The sequence below is a fragment of the Anolis sagrei genome, chromosome X (genome assembly GCF_037176765.1).
Source record: "Anolis sagrei isolate rAnoSag1 chromosome X, rAnoSag1.mat, whole genome shotgun sequence".
Lineage (NCBI taxonomy): Eukaryota > Metazoa > Chordata > Lepidosauria > Squamata > Dactyloidae > Anolis > Anolis sagrei.
Genome location: NC_090034.1, coordinates 14,086,882 through 14,105,312, shown reverse-complemented (window position 1 = coordinate 14,105,312; position 18,431 = coordinate 14,086,882). Strand labels below are relative to the sequence as shown.

The following is an 18,431-nucleotide window of genomic DNA, read 5'->3' as shown; positions in this document are numbered from 1 at the left end:
TTGGCAGATGCTGGGCCTAACAGTAGGAACTCACCCTGCTCCCTGGATTTGAACTGCCAACCTTTTGGTCAGGATGTTCAGCTGCTCAGCGGTTTAACCCGTTGTGCCACTGGGGGCCCATGATTTTATCTATCTATCATTTTTATTGGCGTTATTTATACTCCACTTTCTCTTCCCACAAAGTGGCTTACAATAAAATTTATTTATTTATTTATTTATTTATTTACTTTGCTTATATACCGCTGTTCTCAGCCCGGGGGCAACTCACAGCGCTGTGAGCATTTCATTACAATAGAAAATCCAAAAATATGCATAGAATTAAATATATGAATTGCAGATTAACAATTACAATCCTGAAAACTCACACCACTCCTCTCTTTGATTTTATTAATATTCATTATTTAGTTCTATTTTAATGCCCTCCTTTTTCAGATTTTACATTGGATTTCATTGGGTTTTACCATTTGGGTCTCTTATAGGGAGAGAAAGCAGGGTATAAATGGCAATAATACTAATAATAACAACAATAATAATGTTTATTTCTTACCTGCCTCTCCTCGAGGTGGGTCACAACATAGCTAAACACACATCATCATAAATATTATGTAACATACATAGATTGAAACATACTTCTACAAAATACATATAATAAAATTAACATATATTAAAACAGTGCAACAAGGCACAAGTTTAATATTTGTGATTTAAAATGATGCTGTGGCTCCTTGGGGTCTCTTCCAATTGAAGGATTCAATTGTTTTATTTTGTTGTTGTTGTTACAGTGGCTGGATGACCATCTGTCAGGAGGGATCAGATGTGTTTTTCTTTATGTCAGAAGGTTGTTGGACTGGATGGCCTTTGGAATTGTTCCTATTATTATTATTATTATCATCATCATCATCATCATCATCATCATTATCATTAAGTTGTTGGAAGAGCTTAGAGGGTGTCCGCCTGGCTGGCAGAAGAGGGTTGGTTTGGATGGCCTTTGAGGTTTCTCCTATTACTATTATTGTTGTTATTATTATTATTATTATTATTACAGAGGCTAGCTGGCCATCCGACAGGAGGGATCGGATGTGTCTTCCTTTATGTCAGAAGGTTGTTGGACTGGATGGACTTTGGAATTGCTCCCAGTATTATTATTATTATTATTATTATCATCATCATCATTATCATTATCATTATCATTATCATTAAGTTGTTGGAAGAGCTTAGAGGGTGTCCGCCTGGCTGGCAGAAGAGGGTTGGTTTGGATGGCCTTTGAGGTTTCTCCTATTACTATTATTGTTGTTATTATTATTATTATTATTATTATTACAGAGGCTAGCTGGCCATCCGACGGGAGGGATCGGATGTGTCTTCCTTTATGTCAGAAGGTTGTTGGACTGGATGGACTTTGGAATTGCTCCCAGTATTATTATTATTATTATTATTATTATTACTATTAGTATCATTATCATTATTAATATTATCATTAAGCTGAGATTGAATGGCCAGCTGTTGGAAGGGCTTAGAGGGTGTCCTCCTGTCTGGCAGAAGAGAGTTGGTTTGGATGGCCTTTGGGGTTGCTCCTATTGTTGTTGTTATTACAGAGGCTGGCTGGCCATCTGTTGGGGGAAATTGGATGGTGCCCTCCTGCCTGGCAGAAGCAGGTTGGACTGGATGGCCTTTGGAGTTGCTATTGTTATTCTTAAAGAGGCTGCATGGCCATCTGACAGGAGGGCTTCGAGGGTGCCCTTCCTGGCAGAAGTGGGTTGGATTGGATGGCCTTTGGGTGCCCCTTGCAACTCTTGCATTCTGTGATCTTATCACTCAGTCGAGCAGTGGGTCATCCAAACAGTTTAGCCCTTGAGGAAAGAACGACTTTGTGGCTTGCCTTTGGCTTTTCTATTGAATGAAATAGGACTGTTCTGTTCTGTTCCTGGAAAGGGAGAAGCTTCAAACCTGAAACCTCCAACCTTCACAGATTCATCAATTTTTGCAGGAAGCCATGCAAGACCTTTGCAAGACCTGAGCAGCAGCATTTGCAACAATGCTGCAGCTTTAAGAAAGGAAAGTTGGGTCTAATAATAATAATAATAATAATAATAATAATAATAATAATATGATGATGATGATGATGATGATGATGAAACTTCAGTCCAAGCATGCATTAATCAGCCTTCACAATAATAACGATAACAATAATGCATCTATTAACCATCCCTCACTAATAAGAATAAGTAAATGCTATTCCTTGCATGCCTTGATCTGCTGATTGTGGGCTAAGAGGGGAGGGCATTGCTAAGCCTTTGCCAGAGCTGCCTGCTTGTCTCTGGCCTCATAAATCACCCTTCGCCTCTCCTTGTGCTTTTCTCCTCTCTGGGTTTATTATGTGAACGAAGGAACGAAGGAGGAAGACTTTCCACTCCTTTTTAAGACACTGGCGGATGGATGGATGGAGTGTTTATGGAGGGAGAGCTTCCAGGGGATGCCACAGAGATCATTGGGGAAGTTGGAGGAGCAATTTTGCAGCAATGCCTGGTGCAAACATCTGGAGGAAACAGGGTCCCAGAGCCCTTCCTTTACACTCTGCACATGCCCTGGGGACCCCCTTCCCAGGGAGCCCTCCTTCTCCATATTTGGCCTGTTTTTCCATTTCTGTGGGATGGACCTTTTCAGTGCATCCGGAATGCAATAGGGAATTCCTGGAGGATCCTCCTTCCCTTTTTTGGGAGGTAAAATATTATAGGGTCTAATGTGTTGTTGAAGGTTTTCATGACCTGAATCTCTGGGTTGCTGTGAGTTTTCCGGGCAGTATGGCCATGTTCCAGAAGCATTCTCTCCTGATGTTTCGCCCACATCTATGGCAGGCATCCTCAGAGGTTGTGAGGTCTGTTGGAAACTTGGCAAGTGAGGTTTATATATCTGTGGAATGGAGAGAATGCTTCTGGAACATGGCCATACAGCCTGGAAAATTCACAGCAACCCTATTATAGGGTCTCTTTGGAAGTTTTGGGGGCAACTCAGTGGGGACCCAGTTCTAGTTCTTCCTTCTTACAAATCGCTGCAAAACAAAAAGAAAACCCTTTTCCAGCTTGGCCTTGCCTCCCTCTTTTGCAGTGATCCTTTTCCCATTTAAGGCCAAAGGGAGGCATATATATATATATACACACACACACACACACACACACAAATTATGGACAGGGCTTTTTTCTCAGGCTGCCTTTCCCTCGGGGCTCAAACGTTGCATAAATAAGGCCTAAATAGGGATAAATGGGGAGACCTTTGCAAACTTTTAATTAGGGATTCCTGGCCATGGAGAGATAAGGCTCCTTTTGGGCCATATATCTGCAAATCCCCCTTTTTAAAATGCATGAGAAAGTAGGAAAGAGATAGCAAAGTGATGCATCCTGTTTAAAGACAACACCGCCCCACCCCAACCACCACAAAAAAAGAATAGTTTATAAACAGCAAAACAGAAGGGAGGTTTTCCCAAGCATCCCATAAAGTTTGGTCCTAAAAGGAAAGTTTAAAGAGTGAAAAGGAATGGTTCTAAATGTGAATCATGTCTCTTTAGGGTTGATTCAATCCTTAGGGGTGGTCCTTATGGGTCCCTCCCCATCACTGGGCTCTATATAGGGAAGAGGAGAAGCCCTAAAAGCCCTTGTCGCTTGTGGTGCTGCTTCCGGACTCCTTCCTAGACATTTTCTCCTTTTTCTGGCCCCAAGTAAGTATATGGGAAACCTGGGTGCTGACCCCATTGGGTTATTATTGGGGTCTCCTTGCAGAAGCAACAAGTTGCAGCCTTTAGGGTCAGCAATGCTGGCTTGTAGGTTTCCGTGACAGCAAGGGCTTTTAAAGCACAACTTTAAAATATTTTAAGTGCAATTGGTCCTTTAATGGTCAATAAACAACAAATGCAATTGCTCCTTCAATGGTCAATAAATGATCTTTGCAATTGATCCTTTAGTGATGAATAAATGAACATTGCAATTGATCCTTTAGTGGTCAATAAAAAACCATTGCAATTGGTCCTTCAATGGTCAATAAACAATGATTGCAATTGATCCTTGCATTGCAATCGATCCATTAAACAACCACTGCAATTGATGCTTGCATTGCCATTGATCCTTTAATCCTCAATAAGTAACTATTTCATTTGATCCTTTAATGGTCAATCAGCATCCATTTCAATTAATCTTTTAATGCTCAATAAACAGCCATTGCAATGATCCTTTAATGGTCAATAAACAACCATTGCAGTTGATCGTTTAATCATCAATAAGTAACCATTTCAGTTGAGCCTTTAATGATCAATAAACATCCATTTCAATTGATCCTTTAATGATCAATAAACAGCCATTGTAATTGATCCTTTAATGGTAAACAAACAACCGTTGCAAACAATCCTTTCATTGCAATCAATCCTTTAATGGTCAATAAACTGCCATTGTAATCAATCCTTTAATGGTCAATAAACAACCATTGCTATCGATTCTTTAGTGGTCGATAAACAACCACTGCTATTGATCTTTTAGTGGTCAATAAACAATCATTGCAATTTATCCTTTAGTGGTCAATAAACAGCAATTGTAATCAGTCCTTTCATTACAATTGACCTTTTAATGGTCAATAAACAGCCATAGCAATCAATCCTCCAATGGTCAATAAACAGTAATTGCAACTGATCCTTACATTGCAATTGGTCTTTTAACAATCAATAAACAATCATTGCAATTGATTGTTGCAATGTAACGGACGCCTCAATGGTCAATAAGCAGCAGCGCCAAAGCGTCCCAGGTGTGTCTTATTGTGCTATGTCTTCAAGTTGACTTGTTTCTTGGCGGGGTTTGTTCTAAGGCTGAGAGAATGTGACTTTCCCAATGGGTTTCCATAACTAGGAATAGGTTTTGAACCCAGGATTCTTGGCCCAGCTATACCCATGCTGTTTTCTTTATTTATAAATTAAAATGCAAAATATTGCAAAGTTGTATTTAAATTGTGACTTCAAGAAGCTGGAATTTTGCTTAAAAATGAATAAATATGCAAAAATCTTAAGAATAGTATTATTTCATACAAATAATAATATACTTCTTCAAAATAATATGCTGGAATATTAGGAATAAATATGCTATTATATTAAGAGGAAGACTTACCTGGGGGCATTTTTTCACATTTGAAAATGTATTCAACGATTTACAGATGAGCTGCCAATTTTGAGCATGAATCTCCAATCTTTATAGACAATTAATTAATAGACAACATCTCCAAAGCTGCCTTCATCAACTCGAATTGCTGCAAGAAAAAGTTTCCCTTTTTGCAGTCGTTCCTTTAAAGCCATCTGGCGGAAAGGCAAACCTCTCCAAATAAAGAGCTGGACTCTTATTCTGAATTTATTTAATTCTATTAGATTGAAGCAAAGAGGCAGCAGATGGCAGCAGAGAAATTGTGCAGTTTGCGGTCAATGGATTCTAGTGGATGATGGGAACTCCAGAGATCTTCTCCTCTGGGCTTTTTGTCCTTTATGAAACTTGGGTTTTGCATTGGCATAGAGTTTAGTGGAATGCTATCCTGCTAATTCCCGATCAGTTCATATCTGGAACAACTTCCCAAAATGCCTTCTTTTTTGCAAACTTTTTTCTTCCTTTAATGGTCAATAAACAATGATTGCAATTGATCCTTGCATTGAAATTGATCCTTTAATGGCCAATAAAGAGGCATTGCAATTGGTCCTTTAATGGTCGATAAGCAACCATTGCAGTTGACCGTTTAATGGTCAATAAGCAACCATTGCAATTGATCCTTTAATGACCAAAAAACAGCCATTGTAATTGATCCTTTCATGGTCAATAAACAATTATTGTAATAGATCCTTGCATTGAAATAGATCCTTTAATGGCCAATAAACAACCATTGCAATTGGCCCTTTAATGGTCAATTAAGCAACCACTGCAATTGATCCTTTAATGGTCGATAAGCAACCATTGTAGTTGATCATTTAATGGTCAATAAACAACCATTGCAATTGATCCTTTAATGACCAAAAAACAGCCATTGTAATTGATCCTTTAATGGTCAATAAACAATTATTGTAATCAATCCTTGCATTGAAATCGATCCTTTAATGGCCAATAAACAACTATTGCAATTGATCCTTTAATGGTTGATAAGCAACCATTGTAGTTGATCATTTAATGGTCAATAAGCAACCATTGCAATTGATCCTTTCTTGGCCAATAAATAGCCATTGTAACTGATCCTTTAATGGTTAATTGGCAACCATTGCAGTTGATCCCTTAATGGTCAATAAACAATTATTGCAATTGATCCTTGCATTGCAATCGATCATTTAATTGTCAATAAACGACCATTGCAATCAGTCATTTAATGGTCAATAAACAACCATTGCAATTGATCCTTTAATCATTCATAAGCAATCATTTCAGATGATCCTTTAATGGTCAATAAACCATTTTCTTCCAAAATGATGCCCACAAAAATATGAAAAAAGTGATGCATCTTTTTTAATACACTGTTTAAGTATCACTTGCATCATTTCAATATTATTTTCTCACCTTAATGGCTATTTATGCATAATGTTCTGCATGGCAACGAATGGGGACTTTTTAGGAGAGCATCATTTGGCTGTAGGATTTAATGCAGTTTGGCACCACTTTGGCTGCAATGGCACCATGCAGTGGGATCCTGGGAGACGTAGTTTCCCAAGGCCTCCAGCCTTCTCTGCCCAAGAAGCCAAACTCTCCATTGTATTGAACTGCAGCAGCCAAAGTGGTACCAAACTCCATTAAATCCTACAGTGTGGATGCCTCCTGAATACCCGATCAAACTACAGCTCCCAGGACTCCATAGCATTGATCGAAGAGGTGCTAAACTGCATTAACTCCCCAATGCAGATGCATGCAGAGCCATAAACAGCCTCTGCTACTCCAAAGCAAAGAAGCTGTGCCTTATTCCCTAAAAGGTCTTTGTTTTGAAGTGCTTATCGCTGGAGTTTTCCCTTTTCTTCCTTTTTGGCCGGTCGGAGAGTAAGGAGGCGAACATGGCCATATATGGCAGCCTTTGGGGCTTCTCCGTGCAAACAGCAAAGGTCTGCAAAGGACATTGAGCAAAGCTTAAAAGAAGGTCAAAAGGGGCCTCTTTCTTCCCCTAAATCTGCAGCTCTGGCTCTTTGTATCCCAGGAAAATATACCTAATTGGGAAAATTAAAAAGGATAATAAAGTCTCGGTTCGGTTAACATCAGAAGGCTTTCATAGTTAAAGAGCCTGGGCATTGGAACGAATTGCTTTTGCAATTAAATGGCATGGGGAACAACACAAATAACCCACTCCGGGTTTTAGTCCGAACTTTAAAGGAGGTTCCCAAGATAATGGAAGTTCCCAAACAGATTTTCAGGTTTGGTGAACTTCTCCTGAATCCAGCATGGAATCCTTTACTCAACTTTGTGGGTTTACTTGTGCTAAGGGCTGTCACACAAGTGGAAGGGGGCTCTCGTGCAAGGCGTGAAAGGCCCTATTGTCTTGCACACTGTAGCTGCGACATTCAATCTTTAAAGGAGTTCTCCAAGGTGATGGAAAATCCCAAAATGAATCCATGGCTTTGGGTAGCTTCTCTGAAATTTGGACCCAAAGCCAGCAAGGAGTCCTCGTTCAATATTATGGGCACACTTGTGCGAAGTGTGCGAGGGTCCATTCCTTTGCACACTGCAGCTGTTGATATCCAAAATGTAAAGCAGCTTTCCATGGTGTTTATAACTAGCTTCCATAAGTTTGGACCAGAATCCAGAACTGATTCCTTCCTCAGTTTTAGGAGCACACTTGTGCAACCTCGTACAAAGAGTACAAGGCCCTGTTTCCTTGCACACTGCCACCCAAAGTTTGAAGTATCTTTCCATAGTGTTTATAGCCTTGGATAACTGCTCGGAAGTCTGGAGTAGAATGGATTCTTTACTCAATATTACAGGCAGGTTTATGCAAGGACTGTTAAGTCCTCGTGCGAAGATTGTGATGCCTCGTTTCCTTGCACGCTGCAGCTGCCAAAATATAGGAACATGGTGTTTATAGCTTTGGATAGCTTCTCTGAAGTCTGGACAAAAAACCAGCATGGGTTGCTAATTCAATATCATTTGCACACTTGTGCGAAGTGTGCGAGGCCCTGTTTCCTTCCACACTGCCACTGCTGACATCCGATTGATAAGGAAGCAGAGGGAGATTAGCCTCAGCCATCAATCTCCTTCCAAGTCTATGGAACCAGCCTTCCCATTTTGCACCCTGAAACAAATTGGGGCTGTCAACAACCCCTTTGTGCCTTTTATTTGCACTTTATCACTTGCAAATGTGATGTCACCAGATGGTTTGTGTCAGGGCTGGATTTGCACACCTTCCAACGAGCCCAGTTTGGCAGCAACAAGCCACACAAATTACCTGCCTTCCTATTTTCCCCATTAGATTCTGATGATAAGACATATAGATGATGATAATGATACTAGATTAATCAATAAATAAAAATTCGGATGTTGCTCCAGCAAAGACAACAGGAAGGTGCTGATCAATTGATCAATTGAGCATAGCTGTGATTAGAGATAATGCATCAATCAGTTTGGCACAACTATTAACATATTTTGCATATTGATACATCTGGCACCACTATTAGATTTCATGTATTGATCAATTTGGCAAAGCTGTTATTAACTTCCAGGAATTTATCAATTTGGCACAGCGATTAATAGCTTTCATGTGTTGATAAGAATGGCACAGCCATGATTAGGGTTTCTGTCTTGATCAATCAGCAACCATTAGAACTCACATATTGATAAGTCTGGCACATCTATTATGGTGCATGTATTGATCAATCTGACTCAGCTGTGATTAGATCTCATGTATTAATTTGTCACTGCCACGATTCACTTTCAGGTCCTGATCAATCTGCCACAGCTATGATTAGACCTCATGTATTGATAAACCTAATATAGCTATTAGATCTCATGTATTGAGCAATTTGGCATAGTGATGATTAGCTTCCAGTTATTGATCAATCTGGCACAGCTGTTCTGAGATCTCATGCATTGATCAGTCTGGCATAGCTGTTAGATCTCACATATTGATCAATTTGGCACAGTCATGAGCCCTCACATATTGATAAGTCTGGCAGAGCTGATAGATTTCATGTACTGATAAATTGACACAACAGTTATTGGCTTCCAGGTATCAATCAATTTGGCCCAGCTGTGATTAGATTTAATGTATTGATAAACTTAGCATAGCTTTTAAAGATCATGTATTGATCACTTTGGCACAGTGATGATTAGCTTCCAGGTACTGATAAATCCAGCACAGCACTTATTAGATCTCATGTATTGATAAGTCTGGCACAGCTGATATATGTCATGTGTCAATCAATTTAGGACAGCGATGATTAGCTTCCAGGTATTAATCAATCTGGCCAGCTGTGATTAGACTTCATGGATTGACAAACCTAGTGTAGCTATTAGATCTCACATATTGATCAATTTGGCATAGCATTGATTAACTTCCAGGTATTAATCAATCTGGCACAGCTGTTCTTCAATCGATGTATTTACAAGTCTGGCCCAACTCTTAAGAGTTCATGTATTGATCAGTCTAGCACAGCTGTGATTATACTTCAAGTATTGATAAACCTGGTGTAGCTATTAGAGTTCATGTATTGATGCATCCGGCACAGCTGTTCTTCGATTTCATGTATTGATAAACCTGGCTCGGCTCTTAGGAGTTGATATCTTGGCCAACGTGTCCCCATCGTGATTGACCCCAAGCCTGTCCCCTACTGAACCTGTCTGTCTTTCTCCTAGGTACCCTTTGACCCCGGCCATGGCCCAGAAAGGCCCCCTGAGCGAGGATGAGAAGTTCCTCTTTGTGGACAAGGACCCTCTGGGAGGGACGGTGGCACAGGCGGACTGGTCGGCCAAGCGCCTGGTCTGGGTCCCTTCCGAGAAGCATGGCTTCGAGGCGGCCAGCATCAAGGAGGAGAAGGGCGATGAGGTGCTGGTGGAGCTCACCGAGAACGGGCGCAAGGCCACCTTCGCCAAGGATGACATCCAGAAGATGAACCCCCCCAAGTTCTCCAAGGTGGAGGACATGGCTGAGCTCACCTGTCTCAATGAGGCTTCCGTTCTCCACAACCTGCGCGAGAGATACTTCTCTGGACTCATCTATGTACGTAAATGCCACCATTTGGGACCCTTAGTTACCTCCAGGTCTTCCAGCACAACACTCATGGCCAAGCAGAGGACCTGCAAAAGCCAAGAAGAGGGCTCCCTCTAAGAAGCCCAGAGTCCTCCAATGCAAGTCTATGGCCAACTCTATAGAGTCACAGTGGAGGATCTCATAATGCCTACAGAATCCCTTTGTCCTCCAGTGCCACTCCATGGTCAATCTCCCACAAGAGGTTGGCCATAGACTTGCATTGGAGAGCCTATGGGGGATGAATGAGTTGCAATAAGAGGTTGTCCTGTGGGAGGTGGGAACTGGCTGGATCCACCCCTTGACCCCAAAGCCACACCCCTTTGATGAGAAGCTATACACAGCAGTGGAGAGGCACTAAACTTACTCTCATATTGACTGCCCTCTAGTGGAGAAAGGTGTCTGGTTGTTGGAGCACTTCCTTTGCCTCTCTGCTGCACCTTGCAGTGAAAGTGTTTTAACCAGCCCTTAATAATAATAATAGTAATAATGATAATAATAATGAAACCCCAGTCCATGCCTACATTAACCATCCCTTAATAATAATAATTAGGAAACCCCAGTCCCTGCAGGCATTAACCATTCCTCACTCTAATAATAATAATAATAATAATAATAATAATAATAATATAACAAAACTCCATTTATTCATTAATCAATTCTCTCAAAATAATAATAATAATAATAATAATAATAATAATAATAATAATCTATATAATAATCTAATTTTCATTTGTGGGATTAACATAACTCAAAAATCACTGGACGAATTGACACCAAATTTGGACACAATACACCTATCAGGCCAACGAGTGGCCATCACCTATAAAACACACACAAAAAACCCAGCAAAAAGGACTTTAAAAACCCCCAAAATAAACCATATATACATATACACATACGTTCGTACACATATACACAAACACACATGAAGACACACACATATATATGCAAGCACACACACATATACACATACACACACACACACACACATATATATATACACACATATATGCATATACCCAAGCTCATACACATGCACAGTATACATATACACATATAAACACAGAAATACACAAATATATACACATATACACACATATATACACACAACATTACAACGCATGAGCAAAACCATATATATATATATAATTCAAGCACACATATATACACATATACACAAATATATACGCACACACATATACACACACAAAACACATACACAGACTGCGCCACAGCAATGTTTGGCAGGGGACAACTAATAATAATAATAATAATAATAATAATAATAATAATAATAATGTAGAAGGAGCTGTGGCTTAGAGAAGCACCAGCTCCCTTTGATGATGATGGTGATGGTGATAGTGATAGTTTTATTACCCGCCTCTCCTTGCAGCCCCTTGCAAAGCTGCCTCTCTCAGGATCCTCTAGCATTGAGCAATGCCAGTTCAAGGTGTGCTAAAAATGCATTAATTTTATGGTGTAGATGCAGCCCTAAGATGGCTCAGATAGAAACAAAGTACGGCAACTTTTCCTAGCTTCTCTTTTCTTCTGTATGGATATATATTTTGCCATTTTGACCACATCTGGGTGCAAGCAGGGTGATGATGACTATGCTAACAACAACAGCAACAATAACAACAGTGTATGCCGTGAGAGTGTTGTTATGAATAGCTGCTTTCGCTTAATATGCAAGTTTGAAGAAAATACCCCCCGGGTGCATCTGCACTGTAGAATTAATGCCAGTTCATCCCAAACCCTTGCCTTTTTTGCAATGCAGCTGTGCTTTTTTTGGACTGCGAATCCCAGAATCCTGTGGCCGTCCCTTCTCTTGGGACTGCAAAGCCCAGAACCCCCAAACCATGAGAGCTGCTGTCCAAAAATAAATGACCAGGATTCTCTTTCCAAGGGTTGTTTTCCCTGTGGATTTCCTTGCCTCTGCTCCATGCCATATAAAGCCCTGCCTTTGGGTGCAGGCTCCTAATATGGTAAAAAAAGTGTTTTGCAAACATATGCTCCGCTTTCTTAAAAGCATGCTGTTGTTGCATCTGAGAAGGGTTTGCAATCCTATCAGCAGAGAATGAGGCCTCAATAACTTTTCCTTGACTGCAAGTCCCAGCATCCCCTGCTTGCATGCCTAGAGGTAAAGGATGCTGGGATTATATCTCTCCAAATAAATGGGCTGTGTGGTGCAGTTCCCATCCATCTTTGGGTCTTGATTAAAGAGAATGAATGCAGTTTGACACCACTTTGAATACTGTGGGTTCCTGGAAGTTATAGTTTTCCAAGGACCTTAGCACTGTCTGTCTAAAGAGGTTTGGTACATCACTGAACGACAACTCCCAGCAGTCCGCAGCATTTAAAGTGATGTCAGACTGCATTTGTTCTATAGTGGATGATGTACCTCGAGGCCTTGGCAAACTACGAGACCCAGCATCCCGTAGCTTCGAGCCATTGTGGTTCAAGTGGTGCCAAACTGAATTAATTTTATAGTGTAGGTGCATTTTGAGGCCTTGTGAAAGTACAAATCCCAGCATTCCAAAGCATCAAAGCAACATAGTCAAGTGGCACCAAACTGAAGTAATTTTACAATGTAGATGCACCTTAAGGTCTTGTCAAACTATAAGTTCCAGCATCACATAGCATTGAAGCAACATAGTTTGAGTGGCGCCAAATCGAATTAATTTTGCAGTGTATTTATTTATTTATTTATTTATTTGATGCATTTATTAACCGCCATTCTCAGCCCTTTAGGGTGACTCATGGCCCTAAGTGTAGATACACTTTGAGGCCTTGTCAAACTACAAGTCCCAGCATCCCATAGCATTGAAGCAACGTAGTTCAAGTTGCATCAAACTGAAGTAATCTTACAGTGTAGATGCACCTTGAAGCTTTGTCAAACTACAAGTCCCAGCATCCCATAGCATCAAAGCAATGTAGTCCAAGTGGTGCCAAACAGAATTAATCTTACAGTGTACATGCACCCTGAGGCTTTGTCAAACTATAAGTCCCAACATCCCATAGCATTGAAGCAATGTAGTTCAAGTGATGCCAACTCGAATTAATTTTTCAGTGTAGATGCACTTTGAGGCATTGTCAAACTACAAGTCCCAGTATCCCGTAGCATCAAAGCAATGTAGTTCAAGTGGTGCCAAACTGAATTAATTTTACAGTGTAAATGCACTTTGAAACCTTGTCAAACTACAAGTCCCAGCATCGCATAGCATCAAGCCATGGTAGTTCAGGTGGGGTCAAACTGCATTCATTCCATATTGAGGGGCAGGAATGTTGGGAGCTGTAGACCAAAAAAGTAATGTTTCCAAGCACTTTTGGGGTGGGGAGAGAGAAATTGGGGTTTTGAAATGTTTTAAGGCAGTGTTTCTCACCCTGGGGGTCGGGACCCCTGTGGTGGTCGCGAGGGGGCGTTAGAAGGGTCGCCAACGACCATCAGAAAACATAGTATTTTCTGTTGATCATGGGGCTTCTGTGTGGAAAGTTTGGTCCAATTCCGTCGGTGGGGTTCAGAATGCTATTTCATTGTGGGTGAACTATAAATCCCAACAATTACAACTCCCTAATGGCAAGGTCTATTTTCTCCAAACTCTACCAGTGTTCACATTTGGGCATATTGAATATTTGTGCCAAGTTTGATCCAGATCAATCATTGCTTGAGTCCACAGTGTTCTCTGGAAGTAGGTGAACTACAACTCCAAAAAACTCAAGGTCAGTGTCCACCAGACCTTCTCAGTATTTTCTTTTGGTCATGGGAATTTTGTGTGCCCAGTTTGATTCAATTCCATCATTGGTGGAGTTCAGAAGGCTCTTTGATTTTAGGTGAACCATAAATCCCAGCAACTCCAGCATTACCAAATGACAAAATCAATCACCCCCAACCTCACCAGTATTCAAATTTGGGCGTATTGGGTATTTGTGCCAAATTTGGTCCAGTAAAATACATCCTGCATATCAGATATTTAGATTACGATTCATAACAGGAGCAAAATTACAGTTGTGAAGTAGCAATGAAAATAACATTATGGTTGGGGGTCACCACAACATGAGGACCTGTACTAAGGGGTTGCGGCATTAGGAAGGTTGAGAACCACTGTCTTAAGGGGAGCCACCGAAAGGAAGAAGGGATATAACTTGCTGGGTTTGTTTCCTCCGTCCTTCCTTCCAGACATATTCAGGCCTCTTCTGCGTGGTGGTCAACCCTTACAAGCAGCTGCCCATATATTCGGAGAAGATCGTGGACATGTACAAAGGCAAGAAGCGGCACGAGATGCCTCCCCACATCTACGCCATTGCCGACACAGCCTACCGGAGCATGCTGCAAGGTCGGGAATAACAATAACAACAATAACAACACTATGCAACAAGATGTGAAAAAATGTCAATTTCCTGATTTGGAAGTGTTGTTTTACTGTTTAATTGTGCAGAAGTTACTTTGAAAGTAGTTGTTCTCCTCCTGAAACTTAGTTTTTGAGACTCCATTGAGAAACTATAGCAAAATGTGCTGCAAAGACAAAGTTCTGCCAGTTTAATCAACATTTTCCACGTTTTATGATAGACCCAATTAGGAAATGACATTTATGACCCAGGAACAAAAACGTTTTACATGATGTAATAATACTGATAGCGCAATGGGTTAAACTGCTGAACTGCTGAACTTGCTGACTGAAAGGTCGGTGGTTCGAATCCGGGAAGCAGGGTGAGTTTCCGGTGTTAGCCCCAGCTTCTGCCAACCTAGCAGTTCAAAAATATGCAAATGTGAGTAGATCAATAGGTACTGCTCTGGTGGGAATGTAACGATACTCCATGCAATCATGCTGGCCACATGACCTTAGAAGGTGTCTATGGACAACGCTGGCTCTTCGGCTTAGAAATGGAGATGAGCACCACCACCACCCCCCAGAGTTGGACATGACTGGACTTAATGTCAGGGTAAACCCTTTACCTTACTTTACCTCAATAATACCATATTTACTCAAATCTAATGCTCACCTTTTGGCAGGTTGAATTACCTCTTCATAATTCAGCCCCACAAAAAGGTGAGCATTAGATTTGAGTAAATTATAATATTATTACACTATGTAAAACGGTTTTTGTTCCTGGGTCATAAATGCTGAATTACCTCTTCATAGGAGTCCCCGGCGACGCAACCGGTTAAACCCTTGTGCCGGCAGGACTGCTGACCGAAAGGTTGGTGGCTCAAATCCGGGGAGCAGGTTGAGCTCCTGTCTGTCAGCTCCAGCTTCCCATGCGTGAACATGAGAGAAGCCTCCCACAGGATGGTAAAATATCCAGGAGTCCCCTGAGCAACTTCCTTGCAGACAGCCAATTCTCTCACACCAGAAGCGACTTGCAGTTTCTCAAGTCACTCCTGACACGAAAAAAACCTCTTCATAATTAAGGTGCGCATTAGATTCGTTCATCATAGTGCTGAATCAAAGCAAAAGGGGAAACTGCTTCAGGAGCTCCTCTTTAAGGGACCTCATTTCTGCTTTAATGGCTCAATGCTATAGGATGCTGGGATTTGTAGTTTGCTGAGGCATCAGCATCCTTTGAAAAAGAAGAATCAAGGCCTTGTGATTCCATAGCATTGCACCAAAGCAATCAAAGTGCATTCAATCTATAGCAGAGATCCATCCCAAGGTTTTCTTTTCTTGGTTTGCTGTGAGTTTTCCAGGCTGTCTGGCCATGCTCCAGAAGCATTCTCTCCTGATGTTTCACCCACCTCTATGGCCGTCTGTTGGAAACTAGGCAAGTGGGCTTCATATATCTGTGGAATGCCCAGGATGGGAGAAAAAACTCTTGTTTGTTGGAGGCAGGTATAAATGTTGCCATTGGCCACCTTGATTAGCATTGAATAGCCTTGCAGCTTCAAAGCCTGGCTGCTTCCTGCCTGGAAGAATCCTTTGTTGGAAAGTGTTTTCCGTTGGCGTCCTAACACTTTGTTCTCAAAGAAGGAATTATAAGCAGGCACCAACTGCAATGCATACCTTTTTTTTTGGCTCTCATCCCCTGGAAATGCCATTGAGTCCCACTCTCTCAGCCCCAGGAAACCCCATTGTATGGTCTCCATTAGCGGGAAACGTCTTGGAAACCCACAACGAGAACAACAGCGGAATGTAGGGACATTCCTAGGAATCCTTTGCCGCCTTTTGCAGCCAGGATCTGACTCAAAAAGGGCAAGGGCTGTTTCTCTCCCGCTTCGGTGCCAACGACCCAGGAGTGCGGTCCGATGCGGAGCAAATACTTTGGGCAAATAGGGGCATGGAGAAGGGCTCCCATTGACGTCTGGAGCCTGAGGCTCTGCAGATCCCTCCTGGACGGGATCCCTGACATCTCTCTGGATCCCATCCGTCCAGCCCTCCCTCCGTCACAGATTATAATGGGAGATTTCCTGCTGCATTTTCACTCTTGGAAGGAAAGCATGGGATCATCACAGATTTGGCTGCCCCCTCTTTGCTGCCAAATGATGCGATTCGGGGCCCATGGGTTCCCTCTTCCATAAAATTGGGAAAGACCCAATCCAATACAACCCCTTTCTGACTTCAGAGACCCCCAAAGGTCATCCAGCCTCTGCTTCAAAATAATACCTCACAACCCCTGAGGATGCCTGCCATAGATGTGGGTGAAACGTCAGGAGAGAATGCTTCTGGAACATGGCCATAGATGTGGGTGAAACGTTAGGAGAGGATGCTTCTGGGACATGGCCATAGATGTGGGTGAAACGTCAGGAGAGAACGCTTCTGTAACATGACCAGACAGTCCGGAAAACTCACAGCAATCCAACAACAACAACGAATCATAGAATCTAGAGTTTGGCTATCCAGTCCAAACCTCTTCTGCCATTGTGCAGGAAAAGCACTATCAAAGCTCCCTCAACAGATGGCCATCCAGCCTCTGCTTTAAAATGATGATGATAATTAAAAATGCCATAATAATAATATTATAGAACCATAGAATCCTAGAGTTGAAAGGCGCCCCAAAGGCCATCCAGTCCAACCCTTCTTCCATTCAAGAAGAGCACAATCATGCCCTCCCGACAGGTGGCTATCCTGCTTTCGCTTTAAAATAATAATGATGATGATGTTGCTATAGAACCATAGAATCCTAGAGTTGGAAGGGTTCCTAAAGGCCATCCAGTCCAACCCCATCTGCTTTTGTGCAGGAAAAGCACAATCAAAGCCCTCCTGACAGATGGCCATCTGCCTCTGCTTTAAAATGATGATGATGATATACAACCATAGAATCCTAGAGTTGGAAGGGTCCCCAAATTTATTTGTTTGTTTATTTACTATATTTGTATACCGCCCTTCTCAGCCTTTCGGGCGACACAGGACGGTTTACAGAGGCAACAATTCCATGCCCAAGAACATCATAAAACATTTAAAACATTAAACATGATATAAAACCATAACAAGAGTAATAAAAACATAATAATTTATGTCTCCTAATTAAAAACAAGGCCAACCCCAACTGCCTTCGTGCAGGAAAAGCACAATCAAAGCCCTCCTGACAGATGGTCATCTGCCTCTGCTTTAAAATGATGATGATGATGATGATGATGATATAGAATCACAATACTAGAGTTGGAAGAGACCTCAAAGGCTCTCTGGTCCAACCCAATCTGCCTTCATGCAGGAAAAGCACAATCAAAGCCCTCCTGACAGATGGCCATCTGCCTCTGCTTTAAAATGATGATGATGATGGTGATGATGATGGTGATGATATAGAACCACAGAATACTATAATTGGAAGAGATCCCAAAGGCCATCCAGTCCAACCCCATCTGCCTTCATGCAAGAAAAGCACAATGAAAGCCCTCTTGACAGATGGCCATCCAGCCTCTATTTAAAAACCTCCAAGGAAGAAGCCTCCACCACAAGCTCCTTTCAGTTGTGGATAGATGTCTTATTTTGTGAAGAAGTTTAGAACTGAGAACGGTGTATAGCACCCATAAAATGTGGATACAAACCCAGAACATTGCATTCATTGCGTCACCTTCTAGTATCCATCATCCACCACAGAATGGATCCTGGATTTTCTTGGCAAGGTTTGTCCGGGGAGCGTTTGCCTGGCCCTACTCTGAGGCTGAGAGTGTGTGACTCCATTGGGTTTCCTGGACTGCATTGGGATTTGAACCCAGAGCCACAGTCCACACCTCAAACCATATTCTCATCTTCCTTTTCCTTGACCCT

General features: G+C 41.6%; 1 protein-coding gene across 2 annotated transcripts in view; it reads left to right on the top strand.

Moving 5' to 3' along the window:
- The first annotated feature begins 2,163 nt into the window (after positions 1-2,163).
- The window catches only part of LOC132782086 (myosin-11), a 72,890-nt gene continuing 56,622 nt past the window's right edge, over positions 2,164-18,431 (top strand). For both annotated transcript variants that reach the window (XM_067460967.1, XM_067460966.1), the window contains exons 1-3: positions 2,164-3,712; positions 9,834-10,197; positions 14,405-14,561. In XM_067460967.1, the coding sequence (XP_067317068.1) occupies positions 9,853-10,197; positions 14,405-14,561 (502 nt within the window). In that variant the 5' untranslated portion in view covers positions 2,164-3,712; positions 9,834-9,852. The remainder of the gene's footprint in view (positions 3,713-9,833; positions 10,198-14,404; positions 14,562-18,431) is intronic.